General features: G+C 38.3%; 1 protein-coding gene across 1 annotated transcript in view; it reads right to left on the bottom strand.

The window, feature by feature from the left end:
• Nucleotides 1-19,713, bottom strand: part of LOC148847634 (Tetratricopeptide repeat (TPR)-like superfamily protein) — a 76,032-nt gene extending 56,319 nt beyond the window's left edge. Inside the window, exons 1-10 of the mRNA XM_088949160.1 lie at nt 19,372-19,713; nt 19,185-19,279; nt 18,384-18,483; nt 17,751-17,855; nt 17,452-17,614; nt 6,493-6,613; nt 6,299-6,361; nt 6,086-6,166; nt 5,860-5,954; nt 5,606-5,756 (exon numbers count right to left, since the gene is read on the bottom strand). Of these exons, the coding sequence (XP_088805286.1) occupies nt 5,606-5,756; nt 5,860-5,954; nt 6,086-6,166; nt 6,299-6,361; nt 6,493-6,613; nt 17,452-17,614; nt 17,751-17,855; nt 18,384-18,483; nt 19,185-19,279; nt 19,372-19,561 (1,164 nt within the window). The 5' untranslated portion in view covers nt 19,562-19,713. The remainder of the gene's footprint in view (nt 1-5,605; nt 5,757-5,859; nt 5,955-6,085; nt 6,167-6,298; nt 6,362-6,492; nt 6,614-17,451; nt 17,615-17,750; nt 17,856-18,383; nt 18,484-19,184; nt 19,280-19,371) is intronic.
• Between the last annotated feature and the right edge of the window lie 245 nt (nt 19,714-19,958).

The raw sequence follows: 19,958 nt of genomic DNA, 5'->3' as shown, positions 1-19,958 counted from the left end.
CAAAATCATTCAAGTATAAATTTCATGTAAAAACATAAACTGCCATCATATATTCATCATTTAAATATATTAATTTCATTTTTTAACTAACAATTCAATAAAGCAAATAAAAAGCAACTAATCACTAGCCAAAGCCAAGAGGAGAAGAAGAAGAAGAATGGAGTAATGCAGCGGGGAGAGGGAGGGAGAGAGAGAAGGGGCAGAGCCCCTTTTTCATTCAAAAAAAACATTATTAAAAAGAATGCAAAAAAAATAGAGGAAGAATTTTAGAAAGATGGAGAAGAAGAAGAAATAAGGGGGCGAAACCCCTGTTTCATTACCAAAAATATTTCTTAAAAAAATAAGAAAATAAAATACAGGGATAACAGGACGACTTGGCAATTTAAGAAGAAGAAGACGAAGAAATAAGGGGGTGGAGCCCCTGTTTCATTCCCAAAAATATTTCTTAAGAAATATAAGAAAACAAAATATAGGGATAACAGGATGACTTTGACTGTTTAAGAAGAAGAAGAAGAAGAAGTAGAAGAACGTTTGATTTGACTTACCTGGAGGTCCAGGACGACTTGGACTGAAACAATGGAGACTTCTCAGTCGTCTCTTCTCTAATCAGTTCAAAGCTTAAGCCCTAGACAAAAACTAGAAACTTTCTTACTTTTGTTTTATTATAATTCTCATAATAAAAAAGTTATAACATGTAACAAGGTGTGGCCAACCATCTGAATAGGCAATCTAAGCACCCTCCTAGTCGCCTTAGCGTGTACCTAATTACCTAAGCGAGCGCTTAATAGGAAAATCATTTAGCGTTTGGGCAAAGCAACCCATGAAAACCACCCAGTCGCCTAGGCAACACTAGGCACCCTAGTGCATCTCCACAAGATTCTTCCTCTTTTCCTTGGCCACCTGAAAGTTCCACCTACAAACAAACTAGCTAAGCTTGTAGGTAGACTCTACCTACACCCAAAGAGGTCAAAGAACCACTGCCAGATAGAGGTAACAACAGAGCAAGAAATTAGAATGTGACAAGCAGCCTCACCACTTGCTAGAAAATGAGCATCAGTTAGAGGATAAACAAATATTTGTCCTTCTCTTTTGTAGCAAGTCTAGAGTGTTGATTTTTCCAAGAAAGACCTCCCAACAGAATGTCTATATTTTTAAGGGAACTGGTTTGCACCACACCTCACTCACTGGAAAGGAAGACCCATTGGAAACATGAACAACAAAAGACTGAAGGAAGGAGGCATAAGAGAAGGAACCTTTGGGGTCAGGAATCCAGATTTTTTTCATCAGGAAAAGAAGGATCTACAGAAACTGAGTCAAGGATATACAACAGCTCGATTATGACGGAGCACTCAGCCTCTCTTAACCCTGTTCTAAGAACCAAGTTCCACGCCACTCCCTTGGAAATAGAGTAAAAGGAAGAAATAGGTTCATTTTTAAGCAAAGATAAGGAGTAAAGAGAGGGGAAAGCATCTTTAAGAGTAGAGTCACCCGCCAAGAGGTCCTCCTAAAACCAAATTTTAGACCCTGAATAAGAACCATAGCTGACTACATCAAGGAAAAAGGGAACTACCGCATGAATAGCTTTCCAAGGAGAGGCCAAAGTAGCTTTGTTTGAGACATCAGCATCCCAACCATTTTGCAATTGTCCATGTAAACTTGCTATCACCTTATGCCGCAATTTCTCACTTTCCAGAGGGAATCTCCACAACCATTTCCTTGGAAATGCTTGATTTTTACAAGTCACATTCCCACCCTTAACCTGCCTTCTCTCTTACTTTTTCCAACTTCACCAGGTGGTCCTTCTTTCCTTCCCCAAGTTCCCAGACAAAATCCGTCATTAGTTTTTCCAACAAAGTACTGACTTTCTTGGGTATCTTAAAAATAGAGAGCTAATATACCAGGAGGTTTGCCAAAGTAAATTTTATCAAGGTTAACCTACCTCCTAATGAGAAACAATTCTGCTTCCAAGCTGCTAGCCTTTTTTCAAACCTTTCTACAACTGGTGTCCAAAAATTCACACTCCTTGGGTTGCACTCTAAAGGCAAAGCAAGGTATTTCAAGGGCCAACCACTAGTTTGACAACCTAGGACCTCCATATTAAATATAGGAGTTATTGAAAGAGAGGGAGTAATTATTGGAGTTATTAGAGAGAAAAACAGGAGGTAATTATAAAGGTTATAGGAAATAACTATATGAGAAATTAAAGAGAGAAGGAAAGTTTTTTTTTTTTTTTTGAGAAAAGGTTAACCAGATTTCATTAAAACAGCATGAAGTACATGAGCAGATGTACTGCACAGAAGAAAGAAAACCCAAACAGCTAAAGAGAAAAATTACAAGGGGGGAAGCCTATTGTTGTACAGGTTTTCTAGTCTTGCTTCTATTTTAGCTAAGCCATCTGCAATATGATTCAACTCCCTCGGTATCCACAGCAAGTTTGCATTTATATTTTCCAACGAGTCTCTTGCCTCAGCCAGATAATGGTTCAACCTCCAAGGGCCCCCTCCTTGTCCTTCAGCCATTTGATAGTATTAGCAGAGTCCCCTACAATGGATAAGTTCTGAATGCCCAATCATTTTATGAGGTGACATTAAACTAATTAGGTGCAGCTATAGTAATAATATTACAATAAGGTGTACACATTGTGATTCTGCTACCTAAGCAGGCATCTAGTCACCCAGACAGACACCTTTTTGATATAAGTCATGCCATACAGAGCACCAAGTCGCCCAGGTAATGCCTTGACAACAATGGGTAAGTTGTTGGACAGAGGTGGGTAAACCCATATAGCTCATGTCTACTTATCCCTTCTAGTATTTTTTTATTGTTTATGTTGAGTTTCGGGCTGATAACATTTGTTTTTATTTACAAAGCATAGTTCAAGAGCTTTGGGCCCAAGGCCCATTAGTTTATGTTTAAGCTAGGAGTGTTTACTTAGTTTTTACAAGTACCCGACTTACTAAGTGTATACTTGTCTTTGTATTCAGTTTTTATTTATGAGTATATAAGCTAATGAAAGGGGCAGACAGACCTAATTTTGGCTTCTCCCATTCTCTTCAACTTCTCTCCTCTTTTTCTTCTCTGCACAAACCTTCTCTTTTCTTTCTTTCTTTCTCTTACACAGATTTTATATCAAAACAGAACTTTTGCACTTTTCTACTGTTTATTTATCCCTTCTAGTAATTTTTTTGTTGTTTATTTATCCCTTCTAGTATTTTTTTATGAATAACAGTGAATTTTATTAAAGTATTGAAAATTACATAGCAAAGGAACTAAACAATCTTAACTCCCAAATACAACCAATGTACACCCAAAATGTAAAGCAATTACAGCACAGCCCAAAACATAGAGTTTCTGTTCACCCCTTGCCTAGCTAGACCATCTGCCAATGAATTTGCACTTCTCTTTACCCATGTACATTGAATTTCAATGTCCTAGGTCAGCCACTTAAGTTTCCTCTTTTCATTGCTGTAATTCCAGAGCCTAGAATTGTCCTCTTTTAGCCAGTTCACCACAATTTCAAAATCTCCTTCTATGATCAATTTATTAATATTCATGTCCTTGACCCTTTGTACCCTTCAAGGGCTGCTAGTATCTCAGCCCTCAAAGAATCTCCCACCCCAATTGGACCAGAATACATAGCTAACAGATTCCCTTTTTCATCTCTTATCGCTCCCTCTATTCCAGAGGGCCTTGGATTGACCATACTGCTGCCATCGAAATCCAGTTTAGTAAAACCATGAGGTGGAGGGGTCCAGTAGGAACTTGAAGCCTTTTTAGCTCAAGCTGATTCTGCAATCTCCTTCCAACTCCTTAGCAACTCATCAACTGAGAAATCTACAAACAAGTCTAAAGTTTTCAACCAATGTATCACCCTAATATGAATAACCTCCAAAATTACTTCCAAGCTTCCCTCCTTATCTGAAAAAATCTGTGAATTTCTCTCCTCCCAAACAGTCCAACAAACTGCAGTCCAAACACATCTCCATATAGTCTTAGCCCTTTTTGTTGACCAGTTAGGCATGGAAGTGAATAAGCTTTTCACATTCAAAGGGGGAATCTACCTGCACCCAAACAGAGAAGTAAACCATTCCCAAATGACTTTAGCAAACTAATAGGAAATTAGTAAATGGTATCCAAACTCACCATCAGATTTACAGAGGACACACCAGTGAGGAGACAAACAGCTATTAGATCTTTTTTCTTTGAAGTAAATCACATGTATTAACTCTTTCTAGGAAGGCTTCCCAACAGAAACTCCCAACCTTGGGAGGTATAGGTTGACACCACACCTCTTTAATAGGAAAGGACAGTCCAGCAAAAGAAGGTTGTGTTAGGGCTTTAAAGAAAGAGGCATAGGAACGGCCTGCCATAGTTGCCAAGGCGACTAGGTGAGGCTAGGCGACCATGGGGCGCCCAGGTACCTAAGTGATGGAATCTGACCTAAACTATTTTATAAGTTTAGGAACTAGGAAGGGAGTAGGTTTGGCTGTTAAAAATAATAAGTGCATGAAGAAGGAGGAGGAGGAGGGAGGATAATAGGGGCGGAGCCCCTGCTTTTCGGAAAAAAAAAAGCACTGAATTTGGGCTGGAAGAAGAAGAAGAAGGAGGAGGAGGAGGAGTATAGGGATGGAGCCCCTGTTTTTTCGAAGAAAAAAGAACTGAAGCTGGGCTGCAAAAGAAGAAGCCCCTGTTTTTTCGAAAAAAAAAAAGAGCACTGAAGCTGGATTTAGGCGCCCGCGGTCGCCTAGTATACAAAACTATAGGCGTTTGGGCGAGGCGACACTGTAAAACCGCCTAGTCACCTATGCGGCCTGCATTATCCCTTCTTGTATTTTCAGATGCAAGGAACGGCATGAGGCAGTTTACTTGCCAAAGGCATTAAGTAAACCCCAAAGAATGGAGGACAAGGATCTGATTTGTGACTACTGTAAGAAACCTAAGCATACAAGAGATACCTGTTGGAAGCTTTAGTCTTAGGCGGGGGTTCTGTTTTGTTTTGGGTGCTGTATGGTTTTCTTCCCCGGGTTTCTTTGCAGTGTCATGTTGGTGCTTTTGCTTGTTTTGGGGTTAGGTTGTTGAGGTGATTGGATTTTGGGGGGATTGGCATACAAAGGTGTTAAGCTTTAGTAGGTTGTTCTTTGGGTTTTTCATTTCTGTCGGGTGATTGCTTATCACCTTTCCTTGTATCCTGTTTTTTCCTGTTTCAATAAATTTTTATTTATCTTCAAAAAAAATATGTATGTATGTATGTATTGACATCTAGTACATTATATGCATGTACGTATTGACATCTAGTACATTATATGTATGTACGTATTGACATCTAATACATTATATGTTACCTTTTTCTAAAAAATAATAAAAGAAAATCGTTGCAAGAATTAAGCAAAGGTAGAGAGACATGAAGCTTAACAAGGATTAAGATATACAAATACAATGATACAAATTTTATCAACATGACACTTAAAGCATTCAAATAGCGAAAGAAAGTGAGAGGTAAATAAATGTTACTGATCAAAATGAATAATCAGAAGTAAACAAGTTTACCATCAAATAACCACCATAACCTACAGATGGAAGGATAATATCAAGCAATTGAAGCTACCTGAATGCCAGCATAGCGTTTCCAGGCTTTGTCAAGCTTGTAATCTGTTGAAAGCAGTCGATAATTGGACAATGCAAGCTCATAATCCCGCAACATGAAAGCATAGTCACCCAAGACTCTTATCTGAGACTCAACTGAGCTGAACGTATACCTTCAGTAATGGTTATAATGTCTGGATTAGAATAATAGTCAATGCAGTGGAACAAGAATTGAATAATGATATATATAAATAACATAATTGAATAGAAGTTTACATAGCACCACTCGCAGCATCAGGTGTATCTTCTTTTCCCTTTCTCCACCATAAATTTCTTATTTGGTTCCTAAAGCCCTTTCTTGTAGCAGAAACCTAACAGAAATGCAACATTAGATTGTTGAGAACCAAGGACAAAATAAAATAGGTTGAATCACTACAACACTGGAAAAAGCATTACATCCTTCATATCTTAACTCAAGAACCAATGATCTAGAAAGAAGTACCTGCTGATTAAGCATGCGTATCTTTTGTTCCATGTGAGGAATGATATGTTTGGAAGACAGATCTTGCATGAGGTCCTTTATCTATTTTCAATTTTTGCAAACTAACATTTTTGTCAGAATCCTATCTATATAATTGTTTGAAAAGATTATTACTAATAAATAAGGCCTTGACTGGTTTTGAGGCAATGCAGCCAATGAAGGATAAGACAATACCTCATTAAGATCATTTACATTAAGCAAACAACCAAGATCTTCACTAAGTGGCACATCATTTTTCTGCCAGAAGAAAAAAAAAAAAAAAAAAAAAGACAACCTTAACATTCAGGATTTTTAACAAATATTAAAAACATTCTAAATCAAACACAACCATCTTTTATAGAAAACAGATTTCCCAAATGCAGACTTACATAAGCACTCCAAGGGTTATCTTGCTTTTCTTCCGATCCATCTTTTCCAGAGTTAATGCACAGCAATCTACAGTCGTTTGAACCAAATGTACCTCTCATTTCTGTCAAAATATTAGATGCCCTGCAAATAGATAATTAAAGACTGGCTGAAAAACAAATGCAACAGACCTTGACAATATCAACACATAATGAAAGAAATCAGCAACCTTTCCAGTGAAATGTGAGCAAGCTTCAACTGGGTTCCAAGAGAAAATAACTGTTTGGCCGACAGTCTTGCCAAGCAAGGGATCAGCAGAATACAATTGCTTTTTTATCAGCAACAGAAAGCACAGATTTATTAATTAGAGGATGAATTTACAACATCGTGAGTAGCCTCGGCTACCCCAGAACTCAGAAAAAAATTCTTATCTTACAAAGAAGCTCAAAAGCAATTCCCTCTATTAACCCCTTGCTTGGCCAAATAATCAGCAATGCAGTTTGCTGATCTAAGGACCCACTGCATAACCACCAGCATATCTTTTGAGAATCTTTGGAATTTTCTGAGCTCATTTCTGTAATACCACAGAACCTTACCCTCTTGATTCAGGCAGCTTATAATCAGCAGAATACAAATGCTTCTCGGGACCATACCTAGGGGGGATTAATGGAAATGTATATACATATCTAAACAAAGAAAAAGAAGGGTGAGGTAGTGTTACTAGACTACCATGGGTGACAAAGTGTACCTTGTATATAGTACTTAATTCATTTACAATAGGGACTCGCAAGGGGACTCTGAAGATGACTCAGACTGGGAGGATCTGAGAGATGTGGAAGAGGACGAAGTGAATCAGCCTTCAAGTATTGGTAGCCTCGACTCAACAAAGGCCTGTAATTTCACAGACCTCGAGTTCTTGGGAACTGCACTCCTCTTTAGTGAAGATGCTGATACAGAATTTCTGGAACAACAGGAATCGGGGGATGGTGACTCTACTGCAGAAAGTGGGAAGCCTTTAGATGATTCTCAGAGAGAGGAGAAAGTAGAAACAAATCAAGAACAAGGGCAGGGTAGCGGTTTTGAGGAGATGGGTCCCCACCTCAAACCGAACATGGATTCGCTTGAGGAACAGCTCCCCCAGCTGCATGGGTGGTTACTGAACTTGACCTCAAACCATCAGAGACTGTACCTGGAGCAATCGATAGGAACCAGGACCAGGGAGTTTCTTCCCCCCTTCCCCTCATTCCCATCCACTCTTCTTCCCCTCTTTCCTTTCAAAACTCAGTTGATCTTGTTCCTTGTAGTAATCCTCGGGTTTTGGTTTTTGTAGATCCAGATGTTGAAATCTCACTGCTTGCGGATAATGACCCTTGTGTGGCAAGAAAAGAAGGGGGTCGAGAAAAAGACAGGGAGGGAGAAGTAATCTTGAATATGGTCCCAGAGAACCTTGCCACCTTGATAGAACAAGCTGAGAAATCTGAGAAGGAAAATAGGGGAAATGGAACTGCAGTAAGCACAAAGGAACTCAGCCTATTAGATGGGAAAGAAGGTGGGTGTAGAGAACCACCCAATTTGAAAGGGCAGGAACAAAAAGAATCTAATGGAAAGGTCTATCTTAGAAAGGAGGCTGGAGATGATAAAAAAAAAAAGAAAAAGAAAAAGGAAAATGAATGAGGTGGAAATGCTAGCCTGCAAAGTGTCCTATGAGAAGATAGTTAACAGGAAGAGGGAGAAAAACAGAGGAGAATAGGACTTGGGAATAGGAAAGGGTCTAGACAAAAGAGTGGAATGAAGATTCTTTGTTGGAATGTAAGAGGGTTAGGGAGTGCAAAGAAGAGGAGAATCATCAGGAATGTGATATAAACAGAGAGACCAGTAATAGTCATTCTTCAGGAATACTTCTTGCAAAAGAAGTGGGTGTGGAGCAGCTTCTGATTGAAGGGGATTCTAAGACAGTGGTGGATTGGTTAAATAATCCGGAGGATGTCACTTGGGGCTACAAAAATGAGTTAAAGAAATTCAAGTGGCTGACAAGAAATATGTCTATAAAGATACAGTGGGTTGGGAGATCAGCTAATGCCTTTGCCGATGTATTGGCAAAACAAGGGACAAATAGGGAAACATTGTTCTAGGCGCAACTGTAACTCTGATTTAACATTAACTTTCTTGTAATATATGTTGTAGTTTATGTATTTGCTGTTTTGAGAGTTGGCACCTCGCACCTCTCTAAAGGGATTTTCATGTAACCAATTTTTGAATTAACGGAAGATAAAAAAAGTAGCCATGCTTCAGGAAACAAAACTTTTGGATTTGGATGGAAGATGGATAAGAAGTATTTGGAGTAGTAGGGGTCTAAGTTGGTCTTTTGCCCCATCTTGGGGCACCTCGGGTGGTATCCTTACAATTTGGAAGAACAAGGAAGTAGATTGTTACGAGGAGTTGATAGGACAATACTCGGTACCAATAAAAGCCAAGAAGATGAGTGATGGATGGGAATGGATGCTGACCAATGTGTATGGCCCTAACTCATATAAAGAAAGGGATACCTTCTAGGAAGAGCTTGTCGCAATTAGGGGCCTTTGGGACGGAACTTTAATGTGATAAGGTACACAAGCGAGACAAACAACCCCAACCAGTCCATAACAACAAGTATGAGACCCTTCTACTCCTTGATTGACCCCCTAGAACTAAGAGAACCCACCTTGTTACAAGCCTCTTTCACTTGGTCAAATCTTCAAAAAAGTCAAGTGTGCTCAAAGTTGGACAGGTTCCTTTTCTCCATTGATTGGGAGGAGTTGTGGGGAAACTTAACATTGAAGGCCCTTCCTAGAGTAACCTCGGATCACTACCCCCTAAGTCTTTTCCAAGAAAACCTTATTAGAGGCCTTACTAGGGGTGAGCAAAAAAAACCGAAAAACTGAACCAACTGAAAAACCGATCAAAACCGAACCAAAAATTCGGTTAACCAAACCAATTGGTTCGGTTTCGGTTCAATATTTGAAAAAAAAAAAACAACAGTACCAGTTCAGTTTCGGTTAACCAAGATAGAAAACCAACAGTTAACCGAACCGACCGATATACATATATATATATATATATTTTTTTTTTTATGTATATTTATATTATATATTTTATATTTTCTATACATGATAAATTAATAAATATGCATTATATATAAACATATATATATATTTATAATATATAATATATTATTTATTATTTAAAATATAATATTTATATATTTCTACTATTTTATTATATATTTATATATTTTTCTATAATAAATATTGCAAAAATAAAAAACCAAAAAAACAAAGAACTGAACCGGTTAATTGATTGGCTTCGATTCGGTTTCTGTTACCAGTAACCCCGGTTCGGTTTCAAAAATTAGCCCTCGGTTCGGTTAACCAAACCGTGAGCACCCCTAGGCCCTACACCCTTTAGATTTGAGAATATGTGGCTAGAAGTCCTAAACATTTTGCAAAAAGTAAAAGATTGGTGGTCAAAAGGTGGAATAAGGGCTAGAGAGAAAGGGATGAGATTCACAAACAAGTTGGAAAGAGTGAAGGAAAAGGTTAAAGAGTGGAACAGAGAAGAATTTGGAAAACTCGAGGTCATAAAGGAGGAATTAGCCAGGAGGCCCAGGAAAATAGAGGAATTGGTCAATTGGACCAAAAGGAAGACTGTAAAGAGTGTGGGCCAGAGGATAGATTAGAAAGATGGAATTTAAAAGTGCAACTAGAGGAAATCCTGAGGAAGGAAGAAATTTCTTGGAGACAAAAATCAAGGTGTAAATGGCTTCTGGAGGGGAATAGAAACACCAAAGTTTTCCATTCACTAGCAAATGGGAGAAAAAGAAAAAATCAGATCTCTAGCATTGAGGTGGAGGGAAGACTAATAAACTCAAAGGATAAAATTGAAAGGTGCTTTGTGAATCATTTCAAATCAATCCTTGCTTCCTCAGTTGAAAGCAATTTGGAATTGGAAGAATTACATTGGGATAGAGTGTCAGAATCCAAAGCTGCCTTGTTAGAAAGAGTCTTCAATGTAGAGGAGGTCCATGAAGCAATTTTCTCAATGGATAGATCCAAAAGTTCGGGTCTGGATGGTTTCTCAATGGCTTTCTATCAAAATTGTTGGGAAATCATAAAAGATGATTTAATGGATGCCTTTGTTGAGTTCCATCAAAAAGGGGAAATCTCTCCAAGAGCAAATGCAACTTTTATTGCTCTAATGCCTAAAAAGAAAGAGGCCAAAACCCTCAAGGACTACAAACCGATAAGTCTTGTGGGTAGCATGTATAAGATCATTGCAAAAGTTTTGGCTGGTTGACTAAAGACTATCTTGCCCTTTCTCACTTCTTAGAACCAAGGAGCTTTGACAAATAGTGGATCAAATCTTAGTGGCAAATGAATGTGTGGCAACTAAGAAAAAACAAGGTGGCAAAGGCTTGATTTGTAAATTGGATCTAGAGAAATCCCATGATATGGTGGATTGGTCTTTCCTAATGAATCTCATGGAAAAGATGGGTTTGGGTGAAAGATGGAGACTATGCATTAAAGGATGTATTAGCTCAACACATTTCTTTGTCCTTTATGGGGTAGCAAAGGACTTCTTACCAACCAAAAGAGGACTAAGACAAGGTGACCCCTTATTCCCCTTCTTGTTTACCTTTGTTGCTGAGGTTTTGAGTAGACAAATCATCAAGGCTGACCAAGAAAATCAGTTTAAAGGTTGAAGGATTGGCATATCAAAGGTGATGGTGTCTCACCTGCAATTTGCAGATGATACTATCATTTTCTGTAAGAGTTGTAATGAACCTAGTTTGAGGAATCTGAAAATTTTGGTGGATAAGTTTCAGCAAGCCTCAAAACTAAAAGTGAATTGGGGAAAAAGCTCTGTAGCTGGATTAAACTTAGAAGAGGGTGGCATCCAAGTGATAGCAAATTTCCTAGGTCGTGAAGTAAAAAGCTGGCCTCTAGAATACCTAGGTATGCCCTTGCTGGGAAACCCGAAAGCTAAAAGCTTCTGGAATCCAGTTTTAGAGAGGTTCACTAAGAAGTTGGCAATGTGGAAGAGAAGTTATATTTCCTTGGGGGGAAGAATAACCTTGATAAAATCTACCCTAGCAAATTTGCCCACTTATTCCCTCTCCACCTTTAGGATCCCGGTGAAAATAGCCAGGAAGTTAGAAAAGATAATGAGAGATTTTTTATGGGAACCCGGTGATGAAAAGAGGGATCATTTAGTGAAATGGGAACAAGTCTACAAACCTAAGGAGCAAGGTAGCCTAGGTATAGGGAACATCTTAAAGAAAAATGCAGCCCTCCTAGGGAAATGGCTGTGGAGATTCCCTTGTGAAGAAGATAGGTTGTGGCACAAGGTCATTAAAAGCATTCATGGTGAAGCAGAAAACGTCTGGGATGCAAAACTAGCCTCCAATGCAGCTCCAAACTCCCCCTAGAGGGCAATCTTTGCGGTACTACCAACCTTTCTTCACTTTATCCACTTTGATGTTGGGTGTGGCAATAAAGTGTTATTCTGGGAAGACCTGTGGGTAGGGGATTTGCCCTTTAGTGTTGAATTCCCTTACCTATACTCCTTGTCAAACCTTAAAAACAAACCTGTTGTTAGGGTTGGCGTGCTTTCAAACTCGGGTATCTCTTGGGACTTTGGCTTCAGAAGGGGTACGAGGGAAAATGAATGTGCTTCCTTATTGCTCTTGATCTCGACATTAGAGATGGTTCACTTAGACCAAAATACAGTTGATAGCAGAATCTGGTCCCCAACCTCTAACAACTTATTCTCTTGTGCCTCTTTCTTCAGTCTACTCATTCTGAATTTTTGGGGGTGAATTTCCCGGTGAGAGAAATCTGGTGCAAACCAATCCCTCCTAAAGTACAAGCTTTCTGTTGGGAAGTATTTCTAGGGAAGGTAAACACCTATGATGTGCTACAAAAAAGAAGGCCAAACAAATGCCTCTCTCTTCATGTCATCATGTGTGTGTTCTTTATAAGGCTTGTGGTGAAGCCCTACCCCATTTACTCTTACCTTGCTCTTTTGTTTCTTGTATTTGGGAAATTGTTTGTTCTCTCTTTGGATGCAGATCGACTCCCCCACAAGATGTAGTAAGTCTATTCGGCCCCTCTTTCCTGAGGCAGCAGAAGAAAAGAGGAAAGTGCTTATGAAAGGCAGCAAGAGCTGTTGTGGTATGGACTATATGGGAGGAAAGAAACCAAAGAATCTTCTTTGAAAAAACCAAATCAAAGGAGGAAGTCATTGAAGCCATAAATCAGAACTGCACATTGGGTGATGACCATGGAACTATTCAAAAACCTCTCCACGAATGACATTCTAAGGAACTGGACTGAAGTGGCAGAAACAGATGTACCCAATGAAATTGTGAGAGTAGAGTGGAAGCCACCTGCATTAAATAAACTAAAGCTAAACTTTGACGGGAGTTCCTTTGGCAACCCGGGAAGGGCAGGTATAGGGGGTGTGCTTAGAAATCAAGGAGAAGTTGTGGCACTTTTCTCAGGACCAATAGGTATTGGTGACTCAATTCAGGCTGAATCTCTGGTTCTCCTACAAGGATTAAAGCTGGCTGAGCAGATTGGAGCAACGGATTTAGAAATTGAAGGAGACTCATTACTGGTCATTTCTTGGGCTCAAATTTATATATAGAGAAATTGACAATTGGTAGTTGACATTCAAAGTTGCAACATAAAAAGTGAGGGTTTGGGAGCCAGTACATAGCTCACATAACATTGATATAGATGATCCTCAAAACCTCTACTGTTCAACACAGGCTCCTCTTTATCTTAGTGTGAGGACATCGCTATCTTCTTATAGGATGTTTATTATATTTCTTCTTTTTTATAGTAAATATAAAATTTATTAAAAGAAAAGGTAAAGTAAAAGAGATAAGAAATCACCCTAAGGGGAAAAAACAAAAAAAAGCAAAACACCCAACAAACCCCAACTCCATTACAACAAACAACAACACCTGCCCCAAAAGATAAAACAACACCATTTTCCAATTGGTTTGCAATACTCATTGGATTTGGCAATAGCAAGTGTAAAACTTTAGCCAGATGGTAGTGTTGAAGGGGTATAAGCATGATTGATTGCAAAGAGGTATACACAGACATATGGCATTAACTACACTGACGCTTTCTCTCTGGTTGCCAAGATGGGTTTTGTACAGGTAATTATTTAGTTTATTCCCTTGGCAACCCACTTTGATTGGCCTTTGTTTCAGCTTGATGTTAAAACTTGAACTATGCAAACCCATATACAACCTATTGCTTCCTTGGAGGCAAGGAACTGTGACCACAGGTGTGGTTGGATTCAAGAGCATGAAATTTTTTATCCACCACCCTCTTCTAATCAAATGAGACGGGAGATTCATGGACAAAATGAGGTACAAAGTAGAGAGACAATTTTTTTATTGAAAGGAGACAAATGAGTAAAAGAGACATAATGAGAAGGAACTAGTACAAGCACATTTAGCTTTCTAAACGCAATAGGAAGATCATGGTCAGGTGCACCCATCGACAATAAGAGTGATGATGATGTAATAGAAGCTAGGATTGGATCAACTAGTTCTCGTGGTCACTTGGACTACACTCTAGAAAAGATGGTCATACAATCTCCTCAACAGTGGGAAGCTACAAGGACTCCTTTGCAGTAGGAAGAGGAAGAGGAAAGGAAGAAGAATCTACTAAAAGGAAAAAGGGTACACTTTCAAAGAAGGAAACACAAGAAGAACAAAGGACTTACAAAGTGTAGGACTATGACATTTGTAACCCTTTTGAGTTCGAAATTAATTCAAAAATACACACTTGAGGACCTAATGATCAAGTTTATCCAACACAGGACCAAGTCTATGCATAAAACATACACAACCAAAAAAGATGAGGGAGAAAAAACGAAGGCATGGGAAGAAAAAGCAAAAAGTGAGGCTTGCTTCTAAGGGTAGATGAAGGCATATGATATATAAGAAAACAAGAGGTAAGAACAGCATCACTCCAATAAACTTTGGAAACTAACATCTAGATTAATAGAGTTCGAGTTGTATCAAGTAAATGTCAATTCTTCTATTCAACCACACTGTTTTGTTGTGGTATGTATAAAGAAGAAGACTGATGAACAATCCCATGAGAATCAGAATATGATTGAAAATGGCCTTGGAAGTATTCCTTTACATTATTAGAGCAAAACACTTTAATAGAAACATGAAATTGATTTTGAATTTCAGCATAGAATGAAAGATAAAAGTAAACAACTTTGAAAACTCTTTCATTAAATAATTTAAAATCATAAGATTTTAACAACATCTTGACATCCTGAAAATTCAAAAGGAAAAAATGAGACAAACAATTGAAGGTCTTTGTTAATTTACTTACAGACATAAGACCAAAGAGAAACTTAGGAACATAGAAAACAAAGGGCAAATTAAGACATGGGTGAAGGTCACATTACTAATACGATTGAGGGTGTAGTACCATCAACTAGGGTAATAGACAATGGAGAAGATAGAGGGGTAAACAAATCTGAAGACCTAATCATATGGCTTGAGGCTCCAAAAATCTTAATCTAAGGTGGAAGGCTTAGAGTGAGAAGTGGGGCAAGCTACACCTATCTTAGCAAGTGTATGTTACTAGAAGAAGAAGAAGACAATGAAGTTTTTCGTACTTTTTTTTTTGATAAATGAGTAAGTATTTTATTAATCAGAAAATAAGAGTTACAGGCAACCCAAGGAGAGGCATGAAATGCAACCTGTCCTTTAAGATTGATCACAGCATTACAAAATCAGATGAACATAATTACAAGGTAGCCCCAAAATAAAAAATCCCGAGAGACGCCCTGTTTAGCAAGTGAGTCAAGGTAGACTTCTCAAACATGGAAGTATTCTCATTCTATGGATTTGAAACTCTCTTAACCCTTGAAAATACTTTAGATAAAGTAGGAACATCACTACTACCCAGAATATGTGCACAGGTTCGTAATCTCAAACCTGAAAGAAAACATGTTACACCTAAGTGCTCACTCTGTTGTTGCTACACCTTCAGATCAGTTGACGAAGGCTGATAAACATTCAATCCGTTTTTATCACAGGTTCTTAAGAACTGAATAGTATTCTTCAACACCCTTGCCTCCTTGTTGAATAAGGAAGCAATCCCGATATAACTGATAAATCTTTGTCATGGCCTGAACACAACTGTTTTGCATTTTCCCAAATTGCCTTAGCAGTGCCCAGGAACATGAGATTAACACCATTATGAGCCTCCATACTATTCCAAAGCCACGTCATTATCGTGCATTCTCTTGCACCCAATCATTATAGCCATCAATCCCAATCCCTGGTTTTGCACCCTTAATGTCCTTCAGTTTTCCTTTTTTTTATTAGAAATACCTCAACGAACTTCACCCATCTGGTAGATAATTGGTGCCATTGAGTTTCATTGAAGTCATCTGTATGGCCATGAAATGTGGCTGTAACACCAACTTGCCGCAGTAATTTCAACACAAAAACAGTCCTGAATCTTCTTGTGATAATAGCCAATCTTAGGAACACCAAAAACTCTTTCAGCCACACCACATACCATCACCCAAACACAAGAATTGCTACATTCTTCAAAGGTTGAAACAACTAACCTAAACATTCTCCAACTCCTCTTTGAACTGCTGAATAGAGAGAACTTAGCACACCACTAAACTAACACAATCCAACAAAACCGAGGCATGAAAGCCTCCTTTCTAGATGTGATCAGTCCTCTTTGACCCCTAGATAATTGGTGCCATTGAGTTTCATTGAAGTCATCTGTATGGCCATGAAATGTGGCTGTAACACCAACTTGCCGCAGTAATTTCAACACAAAAACAGTCCTGAATCTTCTTGTGATAATAGCCAATCTTAGGAACACCAAAAACTCTTTCAGCCACACCACATACCATCACCCAAACACAAGAATTGCTACATTCTTCAAAGGTTGAAACAACTAACCTAAACATTCTCCAACTCCTCTTTGAACTGCTGAATAGAGAGAACTTAGCACACCACTAAACTAACACAATCCAACAAAACCGAGGCATGAAAGCCTCCTTTCTAGATGTGATCAGTCCTCTTTGACCCCTTTTTAATTCTCCCAGATGTAGGAAAAGAAATCTCCTATGTATAGTTGTAACAATCCAAACCTGTCCAGGCAATGACAGGTGCTCTCATACCATGTGAACAGCCTTGAACAGATCAGAAAATAATTAAAAAAAAAAAAAAGAGATAGAAACAAGTCCAAAATTATACTGCACAGAAAGAAGATAAGATAGAAGAAAAAGATAAGAGAGGGAATGAGAAATTAGGGCTGAAAGCAGAGGAGATCAAACAGAACTACATCTCCAACTGTTGCCCATCTTTATTAATAATATAGTGTGAAATAAAATTATATAACTACCCCTGTTTACATGATGTAAAGGACAAAAAAAATTACCCGGCCACCAATACATATAACCAAATGTATAGCCTCTAACACATGTTACATTCTCTTATCTTGGAGCCAATCCCCCAATACAATTGATTTTTTATTCACTCCTTATGGAGATTTCTTTTAGATTACATTGTCTAAACTATTTGAGTTTTTTCATGGATAAGATGTTTATGATCCCATGATCTTGAAGTTGAAATCCCTACTTTGTTCCAATCTCATTCCTTATGACTATTTATCCAATTTGGTTTTTATAAAACCACACAAAAAGCCTACTATAGATTATTGCTCTAACTATCCTCAATCAACTAGGGCGAGTATCAAATTATTAGTCAATTGCATGACAATTCTCATTACCAATGGATCTCTTCTAAATTTAGAACATGCAAAAGAGATTAGGAGTAGTATACAGCAAGGAACAAATTTCATGTTCAGAAATTGTTTTGGTGTAAAAGGAATGAATGAACACAATGTAATGATAAGGGGTCCTTCAATTACATCTCTGAAGTGCCATCTTGATTATCATGCACTAGTAAATAATACTTCAAAATCTTTGGATCCATTGCACCATCATTAAGGAGAGACGGGAGCTGATTGGTATTAAAAAGGTCAACGAATTTGTTGATAGGTTGTTCATCTTTTGAGGAAACAACTAAAAGACCTGCATGTCAATTTGCAAAGAGAAAACTAATAAGATTCTCCTCAATGATATCTTGAGAAATTTCATAGCTAGGGCTCTTAAAAATTAATCACAAGTGAAAATGGATTACAACGTCTAAATTTAATTCAAACCTTACATGCTACAGGATGGTCAAAGGCCTCATGTTCCGAGAAGGCCAATGTGCGTATGAGTTCTTTATTGAAGATTTTAAACCATGATGGCAAAGCTTCTGGCTTAGTTTCTGCATAGAAAAAGCATCATTTAGCAAACCAAAGCAACTCCAGCAGCAGCATCTCAACAATCAGATCAAATTACAAAAGACCTGTATCAAAATAGTTATTTATAGAGACAAGAATGCAAAAGATGAAAAATCATAGCCAGGTCAACCAATAGCAGTTTTACCATTAAATGCTTAAGAATGCAATAGATGAATTTAAAGAAGATGAATTTCCACACTGATCACATTTTGTAAAAGTAGTGTTAGGTAAACAAATATTGTGTACCCAATTTAAAGTTTTCCACTGTATTGGGCTCAGGCCCTTTCAAATTTTAATAAATGTTCAGCCCAGGCCTGCCCAAGTTGAACCCCCATAAACCAAATAGAGTATGGCATAAAAGGAATTTCAAAGCAAACACAAATGGTTGGAATAAGACTTTCTTGAGTTTGAAATCAGTAAATGATGTACAAATGAAGAGATTTTTCCTATTTTTTAAGGAACTGAAATACAACTATTATTGGAATTCATTCAGGTAAAGGATTATAACTTACGGTTAAGTACACTTTCAAGTTCAGGTGGATCTGAGTGTAAATCAGATACATCTCTCTCAGCAGCATGGACAACAACCTGTTTCAACTGTTCTTCCGCAGCCTAGTAAAAATCGGATAAAAATAAACAAATTGGAAAAAAAAAAGCATAAGCATAACACTATGAAAAGAATTCTCGTGTGGATAAACATTGTTGATTACAACGAAGCTAATTCTTTAAATTTTCCATGTGCACCCAATAGATTCTTCAACTCTTTTGATTTGGAGATTGAAAAAACAGCCTCTCTGTGTATCTAAAGTGGTAAGGTTGGGTATGTCTGTCCCTCCCCAGACCCTGCATTGGTAGGAGCCTCGTGCACAGGGCTGCCCTGCCCTTTTGATTTGGAGATTAAATGAAAACAGTATCTGCACAGTCTTTCTGGTGTTCAAAGATAGTCCAGTTGAACAGGTTTTCAGTTCTCAATGGCTTGGAATCTAGGAAACTAAGAGTTCTGGTTAATAAGAGAGAAGGAGCTTAAAATCTGCCTTCCTTTAGTTCTCCAGTAAATATAGTTTTTATTCTTTCTCTTTTCTTCAGCATTGCCCTTGCCGCTCTTCCATTTACCCAAAGGCAACATGTTGCAATCAAACAATGGACTAATTCGGAAAAAAATTAAAACACTAAACAGAAAGATAAATGTGTGTCGAGTGTGGACTAAAAGCACAAAACATGAGATTTAGGATTTGATAATTATGAACAGCATCACATATATATTAGTTTCTTCTTCCTTTCTCTCTTATTTTTTCATTGAAATTGTCCGGTACCTCCACGTTTGGTTGTCGAACGTCAGAAGCATAAAATAAGCGCAATTTGAACTTGTGCAGCCTGTAGGGTTGGTCGCTCGCAGTACGTACAGGTACTGAAACAAACCAGATCAGATTATCAAAGCTTAAATTTCCACCAAATCAAAAGAGGTAAAGAAAAAAAAGAGAGAGTTTGATTGATTCTAACCGTCGATGTTCTTGAAGAGACAAAAGGGGTGAAGCATCTCAACGAAGTTGAAGCCATTCTTAAGACAAGCTTCTTCGACTAGGGGAGTTCGAAGCACCATCACCACGGGAGTTATCTCCTCCAATAACATTTTCCCCAGAAAAGTCTTCGCCGGATCCACCATCCTGATCTCAGATGGTGCCAGCATCATTCTCAGGTCTGCAACGACGATTACCTTCGTTACTTGCTCTAATGGCGATGTTTCTTAATTATATTATATTTTACTCGGATCTAGCTCGCTCGCTCGCTCGCCCGAACCTAAAAGAATTATATATTTTGTGGACTGAGACTGAGTTTGTACACAGTATCAAACGTGGAGGACAACAGGACTTTGGCAGCTTCAGGGCTTTGCCAGATTCACGGCCTGGCTATCCTTTTTTCTTCGGGGCTTTGCCAGCTTCACCGCCTTCTCTACTCTTTCATTTTACCCCCAATGGTCGTACAGCATGTAGGACGGACAGGGAAAACTTTGGCAGCCTGCGCTGTTTCCGAAGTTGCTGTGAATGATATGTCATAATGAGTGTAGACAAATTAATATTTATCATACA

The sequence above is a fragment of the Nelumbo lutea genome, chromosome 6 (assembly GCF_056320005.1).
Source record: "Nelumbo lutea isolate HS-2025 chromosome 6, American lotus-T2T, whole genome shotgun sequence".
Lineage (NCBI taxonomy): Eukaryota > Viridiplantae > Streptophyta > Magnoliopsida > Proteales > Nelumbonaceae > Nelumbo > Nelumbo lutea.
This window is presented reverse-complemented; position numbering and strand designations above follow the sequence as displayed.